This window comes from Capricornis sumatraensis, chromosome 4 (genome assembly GCF_032405125.1).
Source record: "Capricornis sumatraensis isolate serow.1 chromosome 4, serow.2, whole genome shotgun sequence".
In the NCBI taxonomy this organism is placed as follows: domain Eukaryota; kingdom Metazoa; phylum Chordata; class Mammalia; order Artiodactyla; family Bovidae; genus Capricornis; species Capricornis sumatraensis.
Genome location: NC_091072.1, coordinates 109,831,916 through 109,850,836, shown reverse-complemented (window position 1 = coordinate 109,850,836; position 18,921 = coordinate 109,831,916). Strand labels below are relative to the sequence as shown.

Genomic DNA, 18,921 nt, shown 5'->3' with positions numbered 1-18,921 from the left:
AGCTGGCCCTTTTAGATTATTTCAAAATTGAAATTATTAACAAAAACTTGTGGGCTAAGTCACTTCAGTTGTGTCTGACTCTTTGCGACCCAATGCACCATAGCTCATTCTCCAGGGATTCTCCAGGCAAGAATACTGGAATGGTTTGCAAAGCACTCCTCCAAGGGATCTTCTGGACCCAGGGATCAAACCCATGTCTCTTATGTCTCCTGCATTGGCAGGTGGGTTCTTTACCACTACCATCACCTGGGAAACCCTTATCTGGGATCAAATTAGTGATTACATATTTTTTATTACATTGGCTTACAAAGAAAAGTACTGAGGTACAACTAAACTAAAATTGTCATTAAGATCTAAAATTTTATTGTAATAAAAGGTATAACATAGTTCTCTGCTTTATTTCAAAAGTCTTTCATCTCTACTTTCACAGTAAATCATAATACATCATGTGAATCTATAACGCAAAAGTTTCCATTTTAACCTCACAGTGCAACAGTCTAAAACACACAGAAAGGGTAACACAAATTCCCAAAAATCAAAGCAGAGAAAAGAGACATTGTAATCAGAAACTTTTTTACTCTTTCTACATTTAATTTCATGCAATCTCTATTTCACTGTGCTTCTCCTGTCCAAAAACAATGAGAATTTACCAATATGTATAATTGTGATCCTCACTGGGTATAAAACCAGGGCTTAAACTCCCACATCTCCAGCTATAGGAGATTTTCTTTAGGGTTAGAAAATTCTGTCCTTTTGTGATGTTAGGAAAACATCAGGCAAAAACATCTTGGAGTCCTCACAGAGTGTTTCTTTTAACTCATGGCTACAATTGGAAATCTATCCCTATCATTATGGTCAGATAACATGGCAGTTATGGTTTCCCTGCTCTTGTATTTGCAAGTAGGTTTTAAAGTGGCTCTCTGGAAAAGCATTCCACATAAATACAGTTATGATATCCAGAAGCAAGGGCCTAAATTGAAAAAATCCACAAGATTGAAGCTTTTACCAAGATACCAAAAATAAAGATACTGTTCCATTTATTTGTTTAATAAACTGATTCTATCCATACCACAAAATACTTGCAATGTTTGTTTAGGAGTTGAACAATTTTATTTAAACTTTCTGAGAACTTCAAGTTTCTTTTCCTATCTCTTAACTATTATTGAAATGCATATATACTCAATCTTAATTTGAAGAAAGTCAGTTTTTCTAACTTGAGATTAAAATTTATACAAGTATTTTTTTATTTCTTTGTCAATACATAAATTCTTACATTTAATGAACAAAAAAATTAGACCAGAACTAATATACTCATAGAATTTTTTATTTAACTGATTTTTTTTTTGTGGCCTTTATTCTATTTTTCCCTTCATTACTTCAGAATTTCTAAAGCAATAGTTTAATACTTCAGGGAAAAATAAAATGAAGTAAAGTAAAATAAGGCAACAAAAACATTGTTTCTCCAACTCATTCCATTCGTCTACTTGAGGAACTGGTATGGCATTAGTAGGCACACTTGGTGATCAAAATATATCTTTGCAAGACTACAGCCCAAAAACTTATTTTGGAATTTTAATAGAAATATATTGCCTTCCAAAAATACTCTGCAAAAGAAAAATTAGAGTTCTGCAAGTAACAGAAAAATGGTTGAGAGGATGGCTGTTACTTTAATAGTCCTCATAAAATCGAATCCATCAGCTAACTGGTGGATAAAAATCTCTCAGAAAAATATAATCCAAGAAGGCAAAAGATAAAAAGTAAAAGATTGAAACTAAGAAACTACCACTGTTGTTTTTTAAAATTTATTTTAACTGGAGGCTAATTACTTTACAATATTGTAGTGGTTTCTGCCATAAATTGATATGAATCAGCCATGGGTATACATGTGTTCCCCATCCTGAACCTCCCTCCCACCCCCTCCTCATCCCATCCCTCTGGGTCATCCCAGTGCACCAGCCCTGAGCACCCTGCCTCATGCATCGAACCTGGACTGGAGATCTATTTCACATATGGTAATATACATGTTTCAATGCTATTCTCTCAATGCTATTCTCTTCGCCTTCTCCCACAGAGCCCAAAAGTCTATTCTTTACATCTGTGTCTACTTTGCTATCTCGCATATAGGGTCATCGTTACCATCTTTCTAAATTCCATATATGCGTTAATATACTGTATTGGTGTTTTTCTTTGACTTACTTCACTTTGTATAATAGGCTCGAGTTTCATCCACCTCATTAGAACTGATTCAAATGCATTCTTTTTAATAGCTGAATAATATTCCATTGTGTATATGTACCACAGCTTTCTTATCCATTCATCTGCCGATGGACATCTAGGTTGCTTCCACATCCTGGCTATTGTAAACATTGCCGTGATGAACATTGGGGTACACCTGTCTCTTTCAATTCTGGTTTCCTTGGTGTGTATACCCAGCAGTGGGATTGCTGGGTTGTATGGCAGTTCTATTTCCAGTTTTTTAAGAAATCTCCACACTGTTCTCCACAGTGGCTGTACTAGTTTGCATTCCCACCAACAGTGTAAGAGGGTTCCCTTTGTTTTAAATAAAAAACTAAAGGCTTACAATGAAAGCCTTCAGTTTCTATGTACCAAGTACATAAAAAGTTCATTCCAGTTATCCTGTAGGCTGTTAATAAAATCCTTTTTCATGGTTATCCCTTTAAGATAATTTTTTATTGTAAAATAAGTTTAGTGGTGATAACTTTATATAATTCACACCCAGTATCTGAAGCTACAAATATTAAGATCTTTGAGTTATGCTGGATCCTTATATGCAGCTGGCATAAACCCCATTATTTGGGCTCTCTTAATCATTTTTATAATTTCTTTTTGTTTCTTCTAACAAAGACCTATTATATCCCTTCCATAAATTCATCTAGTAAATAGAGAAATAAACTGGGATAAAAGCTGTACATTCTTATAATCTACCCATTTTCCACATAAGATATAATTTTTTAAGAGGCTCCTTATTAGGCTATTCCATTGGAACAGGCTGGACCTTATTGCTGGTCATTCAGGTCACTTTACATTTACTTTATAAATTAGTTCACTCCTCCTAAATAAAAGGCACAATAACAATTATTGCTTCCTCCCTGTAGTCTTTAAGATAGATCAAAAAGACCTATAAGTGATCTACCCTCTTGAGGTATGAAAGTACTCCTTAAGTATCACAAGAAAAGATGAGGCAATTTGGTAAGCATTTTGTCAAGGTAGGAGGAAAAAACAAGCAAGCAAGAGAAAACAGTTAGAATCACTGAAAGAACCTATGCCTAAGCAGGAAACAGTCAAAGGTAGGCTTGGATATTTTCTTGTACCAGAAAAGAAGGAAGTACTCAAAAGTCTAAGAGGACCCAAATTGAAGTGGACCCCTACATTTTAGCACCAAAGATTAATGACTAATTGATTTTAAAATTCTGAATAAATAAAAATTTATAAGTACATAGTAATATAAACACACATAAAAAGAGAAAGAAAATAGAAAAAAAATCTAATTTGCTCCTATAAGTAACTATTACACTAACTCCTAAACTGGTAATTAAAGGGAATAGTGATCCTGCCATTTTTAGGGAACTGTACTTCATCCCAGTTAATGAGATAAAGCTCTTCTTCACTGAGAAATGACAGAAAATTAGTGCAAAGACATGACAGACTTGGAAACTAACCATTCTGCAAATTCTAAAAAAATAACTGATTCATACCAGGATTATCAATGCATGCTCAAAACCATTTGGTGAAAGGTTACTGGGAAACAGGATATTTACAGTGTCAGACTATCACTAGACCTTTTTTTACAGCAAAAGAAAAACTACATCTTTATATTGGGAAGAACTCACAAATTCAGGACAACTTGAGTTTGCGTCTCTTGTGTATCGGTTGCTTAGTTGTGTCAGACTCTTTGAGACCCCGTGGACTGGAGTGCACCAGGATCCTCTGTCCATGGAATTCTCCAGGCAAGAATACTGGAGTGGGTTGCCATTCCCTTCTCCAGGGGATCATCCCAAACCAGGGATCAAACCTAGGTCTGTTGCATTGGCAGGTGAATTATTTACCTTTTGAACCATCAGGGAAGTCTACTGGTATGATACCAAATGAAATACTCAGCATTGGTTATGAAGTATTTATCAGGAAATGTTAAACCTCAACCTAAGCAAGCAGTTAGGTGTTTCCAGTTTATTGGAAATAGAGGAACAAGTTAAATAATACCAGTAGGAACTCAACAGAAAAATTAACAAGGGAAAAAAAAAGAATGGAATGCTAAGAATCTACGGAGACATAAAACTCATTATGGGGACAAACGGAGAAATTTGAATTGGAAATTTAGTAAATGGATATTAGGGACTACTTCAGTTTTCTTGTATATGATAATGGTATTGTAGTTCTGCCCTCATTTTCCGGAAATAATATGCTGAAAAATTTTAGGGCTTAATCGTCATGATGTCAGCAATTTAACTTTCAAATAGGACAGAAAAAATATTAGACGCAGATATACACCACATTGTTGCTACTGTTTAGTCACCATGTTGTGTTCAACTCTTTTGCAACCACATGGACTGTAGCCCACCAGGCTTCTCTGTCCATGGGATTTCCCAGGCAAGAATACTGGAGTGGGTTGCCATTTCCTCCTCCAGGGGATACTCCCCACCCAGGGATCAAACTCACATCTCCTGCTTGGCAGGCGGATTCATTACCACTGAGCCACCTGGGAAGACCATAAAGTACATTATTCAGTTTAAAAAGTAGGCATACAGGTATTTACCTGAGGTTTAGTCGCTCAGACATGTCCAGCTCTTAGCGACCACATGGACTGTTGCCCACCAGGCTCCTCTGTCCATGGGATTCTCCAGGCAAGAATACTGGAGTGGGGTGCCATTCCCTTCTTCAGAGTAACTTCCAAAACCAGGGATCAAACCCAGGTCTCCCATATTACAGTAAAATTTTTTACTATCTGAGCTACCAGGGAATCCCATAGTGATAAAATATATTTTTAAAACTGCAATCTGGAAAATATCCTGGTAGTCCAGTGGTTAAGACTCTGTACTTTCACTGCTGAGGGCCAGGGTTCAATCCCTGGTCTGAGAACTAAGATTCCACAAGCTTTGAGGAGCAGTTTAAAAAAAAAAAAGTTGAGGGATTACTACTGTAATTAGGAATCCAGCAAACTGTTCAACTGAAGGCAAATTACAGTAGACCAAGCCTGTATGACTTTTCTATGGTTTGTTTGCACAACAAATCCTGTTACCAGAACTCATGATACATCATTTATTCTGCTGCCAAGAGTAGAGAATAGATTTTTCAATTGTACATATCCTCCTAAGAATCAACCATTTAAAATGCTAACTGGGAAGTATACCAAATACAAAAATTCAAAGAACTCTGGCAACCTGTATCTTTAGCTACTTAGATACTTAGAGAGATACCTATTTTGCACAGTGCCTGTTACCATGTACAAAACAATAAACTGATTATTACTGATATCATGCTCTTGCCAGTCTCTAATGTACTGCTCTTTGCAAATATATTTTTACTCAACAAATTAAAAACTTGTAAAAAGTAACCAAAAAAAACTGCAATGTACAATCAAATTCATAGTGATTTGAAGAGGATCATATCCAGCTTTAACTTACTCAGTTTACCCATACCTTTTCATTTTCCTGGTTGTGTTTACTCATTGGTGATGCTGGTTCAGAAAAATCAGTCTCATCATCTACTGCATACTCTCTGCCAGACAGAAAATCCAATAGGCGACTCTGTAAGAATTACACAATATTACTACAATCAGCTGAGAATTCCACTGCTGCTCCATAAGGAGTAGTACATGTGTGCTAAGTCACTTCAGTTGTGTCTGACTCTGTGCAACCCCATGGACTGTAGCCTGCCAGGCTCCTCTGTCCATGGGATTCTCCTGGCAAGAATACTGGAGTAGGTTGCCATGCCCTCCTCCAGGGATATTCCTGACCCAGGGATCGAATCTGCATCTCCCGCATTGGCAGGCAGGTTCTTTATCACTAGCACCACCTGGGAAGCCCCCATAAGGAGTAGAGATCGTTTCAACTTCCATTATTCATAGAACTGTCATCATTTAATATACCTAAACAGTCAACTGAATCCCAAAGAGCTTTTTTTCTCTAGTTCTTTGAGGCTCAGCTGACTGTAGAGAAAAAAACAGGCTGCCAGTCACCTGCTTAGGCTGAGAAAGTCTTCTTGTGGTCTCTCAAGCCTCACCAACAGTAAAACCATCTGTTGGGCTACTTAATGGCTTCCTGAGAGTCAGGGAACCCTGGCACACTCATAGAAGGCATGTATTGACTTTCCCGAGATCTCTAAGGACTGCTAAGCTCTTCTCAGGACTTTTCTCGTAGCTCAGTTGGTAAAGAATCCACCTGCAGTGCAGCAGTCTGCCTGCAATGCAAGAGACTGGGGTTCAATTCCTGGGTTGGGAAGATCCCCTGGAAAAGGAAATGGCAACCCACTCCAGCATTCTTACCTGGGAAATCCCATGGACAGAGGAGCCTGAAGGGCTACAGTCCATGGCATCGTAAGAGTCAGACATGACTTAGTGCCTAAACCACCACTACCACCACCAAGCTCTTCTCAAGATTCACCATATTTGCTCCTCAGCCTAGGTCTCCTGGAGGATTTTGTCCTCCAGATAATTGCTCGGTTTATGAAAGCAATCACTGTACCAGTTCTCCCTAGAGTTCAGTTAGAATGAAGACTTCTATGCTCCTAGATGGGACTTCCCTTATAGCTCAGAGGGTAAAGCGTCTGCCTGCAGTGCAGACCTGGGATCAACCCCTGGGTCAGAAAGATCCCCTGGAGAAGGAAATGACAACCCACTCCAGTACTCCTGCCAGGAAAATCCCACGGTCAGAGAAGCCTGGTAGGCTATAGTCCATGGGGCCGCAGAGTCGGACACAACTGAGCAACTTCACTTTATGCTCCTATATGCCCACGGGGCCCTGCATCCATATCCCTCAGGAGCGGAATTATAAAAGTAGGAAACAAAAGGGAGAGGGGCATCATTCAAATTATGTTCCCAGAACTTTCCTGCATTATCTTTATCTTAACTCCTCATAATTCTTACCTTATTTAGGCTACAATAAATCAAAAACAAAGAATGCTTATCAGGATCATGAAATTTCAGGATCTTTAAATTCAGAAATCTTTAAAACTTTCTGATATGTATCTTTAAAGATACTTTAAATTAAGATATTTAGCATATTTTTTAAAAAATCAATCTAAGGATATTTTCCTGCTCATTTTTTCCTCACTGCAAGTTTCCTTTGAGTAACGTAAGTATTGACCAAGTTGTTAGTCTTCTAAGATTTAAACACAGAAAATGTTCTACTTCATATATTACTATCTCAGCAGTTCCCATTTCTTTCCTGATGTTCTACAGAGGAGACATACTGCTATCTGGAGGCAGACCATCTTCAGATGTAGAACCTTATATATCTCACACTATTAGTTAATTCACTTAAATGAAGAAACTTGTTAGAGAACTTAGAGGCAAAGGATAAAATGAAAACAAAGACCTCAGGCAGATAATACTCTCACTGGCTTTTCAGAAATTCTTGTTTGTTATTCCTACAAGCTAAAACTTGTGTTTCATTAGTCTCTCTAAATTAACTTTGTGAAAAATAGTTAAAAATCATCTCTAAAAGTAAGCACATAAAATATAACTAGAGGGGAATTATAAAAAAAACTGTCTTCACTCACAAGTATCGTTATTATGGTGGGGGTGTGTGTGCCAGGGTATGCATGTACGTGAATGTATTTTGAGAAGTTACAAATGGGCAAGGATTTTCATGATGGCCCAATGAGGCAAGGACAACAAACCAGCTGCCAGTATCCATTCTCCCCTTCTTTCTTAGTATCTGAGCTTTCTTTTTGTTTCTGGCATGTGACTACAGAGAATAAAAACTATATTCTCCTGGCTAGCATCTTGGTGTGGCCATGTGACTAAGCTTTGGTTAGTGAGATGGAAGCCAAAGAGGTACACCACTTGAAAGGAAAAGAGACTGTCCTCTCTTACCACTTCCTGCTCCAAGAAATGCTGATACAACATCTGGAGCTCCAACAACTACCTTGAACCACAAGTGATCTTGAGAGTAGAAGTGAAGAACTAAGATGGGAGAGAGGGCAGAATGACCGAAAACTCCTACGTATCTGATAACCATGAACCAATCATACAAGTCCTAGATGCTTACTTACCTTTAGACATCTTTTACAAAGGAATGAAACAAACTTCCATTATCTTAAATAACTGTTATTGTGGAGTTTTCTATTCTAAGAAGCCAAAACATTACTGCCAAGTTATTGAAAAGAAATATTTGTAAAATATTTTATTAACTTAGAAATTCCAGTAAACATTTTCTTCTAATTATGGCTACAATTATTATTATTTTTTACCACTGTTTAATTACTACTTTAGTGGCACTTGGTAAATATTAAGATAAAGAAATATATTTCAATATCTTAAAACATACTAGATATATTCAAATATATTCTAGAATAGTATATCAACCAAGCTATGAAGGATGACACTCCATTAACTTTAAAATTCATACTCTTTAAAAAAAATAAAGCAATGAATATGTCTGCAAAAAAGGAATAGAATATTACCTCATACAGAGTGTATCATACTGAACATTCTCATTATATATACTCCACCTTAGTAAAAAACTATTAATCCATAGTCATAGCAATTATTTATACTATATATGCCAAATGAACAGATGCACCCTAAACCAAGAAAATAAAATACAAAAGCAATCCTTGACATTATTCAAAAAGAAATCATACATTTGGTATTGATTTCCTAACAATGTTTTAATCTAATAATTATCTGTCCTTATAATTTAACAAAATATTAATAACACAGTTCAACAAAATTTACCACCAAAATATTTCTCTCAAGTAATGACTAGCTTTCAGGTAGCAAAATTTTCCATTCTTAACATGATCCAAAAAGCAAAAGCATTCTCAAGTTACTATAAATGCTAATACCATCACTTAAAATAAAAATAAATCTAGCCAAATTTTAATTCAACTAAGAATTATTTAAAAAAATACTTACCGGAGATATGTTCACATAATTTTCACAATTAGAAGTCAAATCACTGTATTTTTTATAAACATCAATCAGATCTAACATGTTACTATTCTTTAAGAAATCATCATAAATCTTCCTGATGTCTTCATAATGGTCAATCATTTTTATATTTTCAACTGGTAAGTTTAATTTCTCATGTAGAAAGTATTTCCAGGTCAATATGATATCACTGAGAGAGACTGTAAACTCTCCACTATGCTGAAAGAGAATAAAAATTAAAAATTACCAAAAATAAAATGATTAAGTTGGATGCTAGTTACTCATTAACTTACAATTAAGATCAGTTCAGTTCAGTCGCTCAGTCATGTCCAACTCTTTGCAACCCCATGAATTGCAGCATGCCAGGCCTCCCTGTCCATCACCAACTCCCAGAGTTTACTCAAACTCATGTCTATTGAGTCAGTGATGCCATCCAACCATCTCATCCTCTGTCGTCCCCTTCTCCTCTCGCCTTTAATCATTCCCAGCATCACTGTCTTCTCAAATGAGTCAGTTCTTCACATCAGAAGGCCAAGGTATTGGAGTTTCAGCTTCAACATCAGTCCTTCCAATGAACACCTAGGACTGATCTCCTTTAGGATGGACTGGTTTGATCTCCTTGCAGTCCAAGGAACTCTAGAGTGTCTTCTCCAACATCACAGTTCAAAAGCATCAATTCTTCAGCACTCAGCTTTCTTTATAGTCCAACTCTCACATCCATACATGACTAATGGAAAAACCAAAGCCTTGACTAGACGGACCTTTGTTGGCAAAGTAATGTCTCTGCTTTTGAATATGCTGTCTAGGTTGATCATAACTTCCCTTCCAAGGAGTAGGTCTTTTTATTTCACGGCTGCAGTCACCATCTGCAGTGATTCTGGAGCCCAAAAAATAAAGTCTGCCACCATTCTCACTGTTTCTCCATCTAGTTGCCATGAAGTGATGGGATCAGATGCCATGATCTTTGTTTTCTGAATGTTACAAAATGAGTTTTGTCATAGAAAACTCTACATTGAATTCCACCAGATTTTAAAAGAACAGCCACGTTGAACTAAAGAATAATATTAATACCTGATATAAAAGAAAAAGATTTTGATGATTTTTAAAAATACTATCAACTATAAAAAGTTTGCACTTGATAAAGTTAACAAATATGAAAGAAAGTCAAAGTGTTAGTCGCTTAATCATGTCCAGTCCTTTGAAACTCCATGGTCTGTAGCCCATTAAGTTCCTCTGTTCATGGAGTTTCCCAGGCAGGAATACTGGAGTGGGTTGCCATTCCCTTCTCCAGGGGATCTTCCCCACCAAGGGATCGAACCCAGGTCTCCTGCATTGCAGGCAGATTCTTTAACATCAAAGCCACAAAGGAAACCCTTAACAAATATAGTCATCTTATTTCCTGAACTTTACTATATTTCTTCTACCAAAAATGGGAGAGGATGGGTGAGTAGTGAGTTGTACTTAAGTGCTATTGATTACGGAAACATTAATTCCTTTTTGTTCTTTTTGCTAAGGTATTTTTAGTCTCTTATTTAAAAATTCAATGCCACACTGGATTCCTACATACTCAGTTCAGTTCAGTTGCTCAGTCGTGTCCGACTCTTTGCGACCCCATGAATCACAGCATGCCAGGCCTCCCTGTTCATCATCATCTCCCGGAGTTCACTCAGACTCACGTCCATCGAGTCTGTGATGCCATCCAGTATGTCATCCTACATACTACATTATCCCAAATGTTAGTCTTAAAACATGATCATAAAACTTAAATTTTAAAAAATTATGTTTTATTACTATTTCCAGGGAAGCTAAAATATCTGCTAAAATTTAGGGTCAGTGAAGAACTTTGAACCTTCCCTGCTTATCATCACACTTAACTATCACAAAGAAATGCTAAAAAGCAACAGTTCAGGTTTCTCCTATAAGTGTCAGATGTTACTAACTAGGCAAAATTGTTCTTTTTTCCCTCTTATTCAATGTCTTCATGATAAATTATCTCAGTGGTCATGTTGAAGATTTTTTTTTAATTGATTGTATTCTGTTCCACTTAAGTATCTAAGATATTAACAATGATGCCCTCCAAAACATGCTAGACCTAATTTAGTTGAAAAAAAAAATCTAAGTACTGCTTTCCAATGCAGGATGAGTAACAAATATTTTTAAGTATCTGTATGTGGTTTTGAGAAATATATTTTGCTGCCCTCTTCCACAGTTAAGTTTAATATGTTGGCATTTTTTGCTAACACCAATATCTTTCCATTAATAGCATTTAAAAATGGGTGGGTATTTAAATAGCACTATTCATTAGAACTAAATTATAACACCATCTGAAGCCAATGAAGATTAATAGAAAGAAATAAAAGGAAGCCAAATAATGTTATTTTCTACATATCTGATTCTTTCAAATCTCTGTATCTTTTATAAAAAGTAGCCATATTTTCTAACTAATATCCAAATTTAAGACAAGATGCCCAAACTGCCTTAAAGTAAGTAACTTTTTATTTATCCATATGGCAGCAACTAAGAAAATTATCTTTATTGTCTTTAAAGTAAGGATCCATTATATAAAAATTATTAAAATTAATTCGATTTCATGAAATTAGTTCAATGCACAATCAAAAAAGAAAAAAATCAGTAACTCTCAAACACTGGACCCATAACCCAGATGTAAGACAGATTTGTAATTTCTCAGCGTTGCATCAAAATTGTATACTTTACTTCCCAATACCACAAAGGTTACTTACACACCAAAGAATTTCCAAATGGTAATTAATTAATTTAATTAGTTAAACTAATTCAATTATTTAGAGTTTCAAAACTACACTGTTATATCTCAAAAATCCCTAAAAACCATTTTGGAATAACAACCTTCATGTTAAAAATAACTTAAGATTTTGCCTAATATAAATGTACAGATTTCATCCTAATGACTCTGTGCTGTTCTCAGTCATGTCCGACTCTTTGCAACCCCATGGACTGTAGCCTGCCAGGCTCCTCTGTCCATGGAATTTTCCAGGCAAGAATGCTGAAGAAGGTTGCCGTTTCCAACTCCAGGGGATCTTCACAATGCAGGGACTGAACCCACATCTCTTGTGTCTCCTGCATTGGCAGGCGGAATCTGTACCACTGCACCACCTGGGAAGTCCTATCCGAATGACTATAACTAAAGGAAACTATACAAGTTCTTCATCTTGTGAGAAAAGGTTTTGACTACATTAACAGTGTTTATACTGGGATTGTAAAAACATTTTAAATCCAAATAAAAATGCACTCCAAATATCAGTTTTCATGATCAGGTGTCCATCATGACAGCATATTCTATTATTCAAACCGGTAACAACTGATTGAGAGAGTTTGCGGTCAAATCAGAAAGTGTTTTGCTAAGAAAACATGCCAGCTGGCAAATATCTGAAGGAAGTTCAAAACGTTCAATCCTTTAGTTCTCTGATGGACATAAGAAGGATTGCATTTCACAAGAATAAAATGAGAAAAAACGAGTTACACTTATCAGAGTACTTGTACTTTTTACATTTTACCGAATGTATACTTATATAATTATTCAAAATTTTAAATAAATTTTATTTTTTCACTAACTGGAATTCTTGTTATTGAAAGAGAAAAGATAGCAAGTTTACTTAAGAGCATTAATTGGATGTATGACCTTGAATAAGATACTGAAATCCCTGAGTCAGCTTCCTTGGTTATAAAGTAAGATTGTACATATTAAATAATACCTGATAAACTGTAACCAATCAAAACTGTCAGTTTCCTTTCTCTTTTCTCATCCAATGTAAAATACCAGTTTGTTGCGGGAGGGTGGCAGATAAATAGAATACAATTTTTAAAACTGTTTCTTATTTGTTATGTCACTATTGGATCATTTTCAAATCTGATAACCAGTGCAAAGAAATAGAGGAAAACAACAGAATGGGAAAGACTAGAGATCTCTTCATGAAAATCAGAGATACCAAGGGAACATTTCATGCAAAGATGGATTCAATAAAGGACAGAAATAGCATGGACCTAACAGAAGCAAAAGATATTAAGAGGTGGCAAGAATACACAGAAGAACTGTACAAAAAAGATCTACATGACCGAGATAATCACGATGGTGTGATCACTCACCTAGAACCAGACATCCTAGAGCCAGAATGTGAAGTCAAGCGGGCGTTAGAAAGCATCACTAAGAACAAAGCTAGTGGAGGTGACGGAATTCCAGTTGAGCTGTTTCAAATCCTGGAAGACGATGCTGTAAAAGTGCTGCACTCAATAGGCCAGCAAATTTGGAAAACTCAGCAATGGCCACAGGACTGGAAAAGGTCAGTTTTCATTCCAGTCCCAAAGAAAGGCAATGCCAAAGAATGCTCAAACTACCGCACAATTGCACTCATCTCACATGCTACTAAAGTAATGCTCAAAATTTTCCAAGCCAAGCTTCAGCAGTACGTGAACCATGAACTTTCAGATGTTCAAGCTGGATTTGGAAAAGGCAGAGGAACCAGAGATCAAATTGCCAACATCCGCTGGACCATGGAAAAAGCAAGAGAGTTCCAGAAAAACATCTATTTCTGCTTTATTGACTATGCCAAAGCCTTTGACTATGCAGATCACAATAAACTGTGGAAAGTTCTGAAAGAGATGGGAATACCAGACCACCTGACCTCCCTCTTGCGAAACCTATATGCAGGTACAGGAAGCAACAGTTAGAACTGGACGTGGAACAACAGACTGGTTCCAAATAGGAAAAGGAGTACGTCAAGGCTGTAGATGGTCACCCTGCTTATTTAACTTCTATGTGGAGTACATCATGAGAAACGCTGGGCTGGAAGAAGCACATGCTAGCATCAAGATTGCCAGGAGAAATATCAATAACCTCAGATACGCAGATGACACCACCCTTATGGCAGAAAGTGAAGAGGAACTAAAAAACCTCTTGATGAAAGTGAAAGAGAGAGTGAAAAATTTGGCTTAAAGCTCAACATTCAGAAAACTAAGATCATGGCATCTGGTCCCATCACTTCATGGCTAATAGATGGGAAACAGTTGAAACAGTGGCTGACTTTATTGTTCTGGGCTCCAAAATTACTGCAGATGGTGATTGCAGCCATGAAATTAAAAGACGCTTACTCCTTGGAAGGAAAGTTATGACCAACTGAGACAGCATATTCAAAAGCAGAGACATTACTTTGCCAACAAAGATCCGTCTACTCAAGGCTATGGTTTTCCCATGGTTATGTATGGATGTGAATTGATGCTTTTGAACTGTGGTGTTGGAGAAGACTCTTGAAAGTCTTTTGGACTGCAAGGAGATCCCACCAGTCCATCCTAAAGGAGATCAGTCCCGGGTATTCATTGGAAGGACTGATGTTGAAGCTGAAACACCAATACTTTGGCCACCTGATGCAAAGAGCTAACTCATTTGAAAAGATCCTGATGCTGGGAAAGATTGAGGGTAGGAGGAGAAGGGGATGACACAGGATGAGACGGCTGGATGACATAACCGACTCGATGGACATGGGTTTAGGTGAACTCTGGGAGTTGGTGATGGACAGGGAGGCCTGGCGTGCTGTGGTTCATGGGGTAACAAAGAGTCGGACACGACTGAGTGACTGAACTGAACTGAATGAAGTTATTGAGAAGGAAAGGCAATCCACTCCAGTATTCTTGTCTGGAGAATCCCATGGACAGAGAAGCCTGGCAGGCTACCGTCCATGGGGTCGCAAAGAGTTGGACACAACTGAGGGACTAAACAACAACAATGAAGTTATATATATCTGCCATATAATGAAGTCAAAACTTCTCAGTGAATCTATTATAGGTTAAATCTTTAGTGGTATAAAACTGCTAGAGATATGTCACATTATTTAAGCTAAAATATTTCTCCTCCTCAGAAAATATGCCAAAACCCTGAAACTCAAAGGTTATTTTATTTCTCCCCACCAAAGCCGTTAAGAATGCAAACACACCAATAAACAGACTAACAATCAGGTATTCAAAGGCTTTACTGTCGTCAAATTCAGTTGTAAAGACTATACTTTAGGGACTTCTATTCTTAAACTTCAGAGAATTAAAAACCTAAAGCTCAAAGCACAGGATGGAAAATATAGATGAATTATATGTACAACCAAGTCCACCTTACTATCCGCTACTTGTGAACACACCTGCAGGCAGGTGTATGCTGCACATTGCCAAGTGAGAAAGTCTAAGCACAGATGGAATGCTTGAGCTGAAACTGCACATGAAGAGTAAAGCAAAACTCATCCACAACCCACCATCTCCACTGCAAACGTGCATACATACACACGAACTGCGAAAAGTTCAGTTGTGTTTCATCTTTCCTCTTCTTTCCCACCCAGAGCCTGCATTTTCAGTAAATTAAGAGAATTAACAAGTAGAAAATTAACAAAGAGAAAGAGATCTTGAGTGAACTCTACACAGGCAAATCCTAAAGAAAAAATGACTTGGATTGAATAGTTTAATATGTCAAAATTTTTACAATGAGAACTAAATTTTCTTCAGGGTATATATCACTTAGCTTGTGGATATACTTTTAAATTATTCATAAACCAGCAAAAGAGGTAATTATATGATCTATTTGATTCCAGAACACCCCTCCTCAATCACTATACAATAGTGATTCTTAATAATTTCATTTTCTCTCTCTTATTTTCTAGTGCATGGTGACCAAGGTTTAACCTTTAGCTAGCCCATTCCATTACAATATTACAATATCCTCATACTCTATTATTTACCTTAGCACCATTTCTCCAGATTACTAAAGAAGGACATATTCCTTTTTAAATACTCAGGCAGTAAATTTGGTAAGATTTGGAAATCAACTGCAAAGGGGAACAAAGGAAAGAGACCCTATGATATTCCTGAAGCTGGGTGTCCAGCTTCAGTGACTGAGTAAACAATGGAAGGTTAGGTTGAGAAGTTCAGGAAGCAAACAATGTAATCTACTTTTAAAAACTGATGTGGACAGAAATGTTCAGCAAGTATCTGACCATATCAGAGTAAGACTCAGTAGAGAGGTCTGACAAGAGTACATCATGAGAAATGCTGGGTTGGATGAAACACAAGCTGGAATCAAGACTGCCGGGAGAAACATCAATAACCTCAGATATACAGAGAGATGGCACCACCCTTATGGCAGAAAGTGAAGAACTAAAGAGCCTCCTGATGAAAGTGAAAGAGGAGAGTGAAAAAGTTGGCTTAAAGCTCAACATTCAGAAAATGAAGATCATGGCATCTGGGCCCATCACTTCACGGCAAATAGAAGGGGAAACAGTGGAAACAGTGACAGACTTTATATTTTTGGACTACAAAATCACTGCAGATGGTGACTGCATCCATGAAATAAAAAGACACTTTCTCCTTGGAAGAAAAGTTATGACCAATCTAGACAGCATATCAAAAAGCAGAGACATTACTTTGCCAACAAAGGTCCGTCTAGTCAAGGCTATGGTTTTTCCAGTAGTCATGTACGGATTTGAGAGTTGGACTGTAAAGAAAGCTGAGCACCGAAGAATTTACGCTTTTGAACTATGGTTTTGGAGAAGACTCTTAAGAGTCCCTTGGACTGCAAGGATATCCAACCAGTCTATCCTAAAGGAAATCAGTCCTGAATATTCATTGGACGGACTGATGTTGAAGCTAAAACTGCAATACTTTGGCCACCTGATTCAAAGAATTGACTCATTTCAAAAGACCCTGATGCTGGGAAAGATCGAAGGCAGGAGGAAAAGGGGACGACAGAAGATGAAATGGTTGGATGGCATCACCGACTCAATGGACATGGGTTTGAGTAAACTCCAGGATTTGGTGATGGACAGGGAGGCCCGGCGTGCTGCAGTCCATGGATCCCAAAGAGTCGGATATGACTGAGCAACTGAACTGAACTGAAGTATAAGGGAAGTATATCCAGTGAACATGGGTAAATGGAGCACACTGAAAGATACTGACAAAGTGTACAAGAGGGCATCTAAAATACATGCAGAACTCTTTCAAAGAGTAAGAAAGAGGCAAAAATAAGTCAACAGTAAAGTAAGCAAGGAAGCCTGGCACAGGGTCCCAAAGAGATGGACACAACTTAGCAATTGAACAACAAAATAAGCATAGGATACAAATAGACAGTTTAGGAAAAAGATACCTCAAAAGGTATCCTTTTAAAGGTGTACTTAAGCACCATTTAAAATTCCTGATTTTTAGGTGTTAAATTATTCTTTCTTTTTCAAAATGATGGTTCTAGTCACTATTTTTTCTCAATGGCTTTATGTGCTAACATGAGAAATGTTCAAATCTGTCAATGTCTAATTTGAGAGGGAAATTTCACTAGTATATGAAATTTAAAAGTCTGGGAACTACTGACATATAGAATTAAAATAATTCATCAGAATGTCATTTCACTATCTAGCCCAACAGACTCATTGAAAACATTTTACCCTTCAAAAATTTTCTTCTCTAGTCAAGATAATGCCAAGTCTCCTGACCATTTTCAAACCATCATGATTTTAATCCCCCTGGATTGCTTCCTCTGAACTGATTATCTCCTTCCTTCACCACTTCAAATTCTTCCCATCAGAAGACTTCCTTCTTTTACGTATATTATGTAAAGTCCAAGAAGACTTTCCTTACCACTCCAGCCTAGGTTCATCCTTCTTTCATCTGAACATCTCTCAAACCTTAGGTAGAACTTATTCCAAACACTCTTATCCCAAGCCAACTGTGCAAAAATCACTTCAGGTTATAAAGATTAAAAGTTTGCTTAAAAAATAAGACAATTTCCAGAGTCTCAGTGAAGATAAGGAAAATCAGTGTCCAAGATTAGGGCACAGGAGCCAGTACTTTTTAAAAGCCCTCCCAAGTGATTCTGCTTCACAGCCTGGCTTAGGAATAATTAATCTATGCCACAGAGTCTGAAATTAGTCATACAATACTTGATTAATAAACAGTATTTCTGTGTGGCTTCTAGAACTTTTTGCAGAAGTCTTATAAAAATAATTTTTAACCATAATAATCATAATAGTTGTATGTTTACCTTAAAATTATAAATTAAACATCAAATGTGCATGTTACACATTAAATTATACATATAAAAGCTTCACTTTTGACAAATGAACCAATCATTTCAAATCCAACTGCAATATTTTGACACAGACATGCAGAGGCATTTGTGAATATAGTTTAATGACATTATCATAGAAGGGCACATATTGCCCAGAAATTAATGCAATTAAGCTTATTCAAATGGGCACCAACCAAAATTCACTTTTAAAAAAAAGTTAACCTAAATACAGTCTACTAACCTGTTTGTTGTTCTCTGCCATGGAAAGCTGCAATGCCAAGAGCATGGAGTCTGCACCACACACAGTAGTTCTCTCAGAGTTACAAAGAGTGTGCCAGTTCCTTCTGAACTCTTTAATCATATCCAAGATAGACTTCTGATTAAGCCCAGCCATTCTCTTCATGTAGGACACAATGCAATGTTAAAAAGCCACATTTTAATTGGAAATTAATATTTAACACGTGTAAGGAAGCAGAGTAAGAGAAAAATAGTGAACAAGAGGTCATTTCATATTTACTATGACTGTTTTTAATTAAGTTTAGAAAAACAGAGTAATACAGTTTCCACCCAATCATATTTCCCTCTCCTTTAGTTTTCTTGTAAATCTTGTAAAATAATGAAATCCAACCATCGATCTGAAAATTAATACGAAACAGATAAAGGGAAATTCTGCAAACATGATTATAGACACAAACATAGCGAGCTGTATTTTTAAAAATATTTATTTTGAAATAGATGGTAACAT

At 36.8% G+C, this 18,921-nt stretch overlaps 1 protein-coding gene across 24 annotated transcripts in view; it reads right to left on the bottom strand.

Moving 5' to 3' along the window:
* Positions 1-18,570, bottom strand: part of PARPBP (PARP1 binding protein) — a 56,961-nt gene extending 38,391 nt beyond the window's left edge. For 9 of the 24 annotated variants that reach the window (XM_068972244.1, XM_068972243.1, XM_068972249.1 and 6 more), the window contains exons 1-3: positions 18,418-18,570; positions 9,098-9,331; positions 5,658-5,765 (exon numbers count right to left, since the gene is read on the bottom strand). In XM_068972244.1, the coding sequence (XP_068828345.1) occupies positions 5,658-5,765; positions 9,098-9,331; positions 18,418-18,570 (495 nt within the window). The remainder of the gene's footprint in view (positions 1-5,657; positions 5,766-9,097; positions 9,332-18,417) is intronic. The other 15 variants (XM_068972247.1, XM_068972255.1, XM_068972259.1 and 12 more) reach the window with 3 other exon arrangements.
* Between the last annotated feature and the right edge of the window lie 351 nt (positions 18,571-18,921).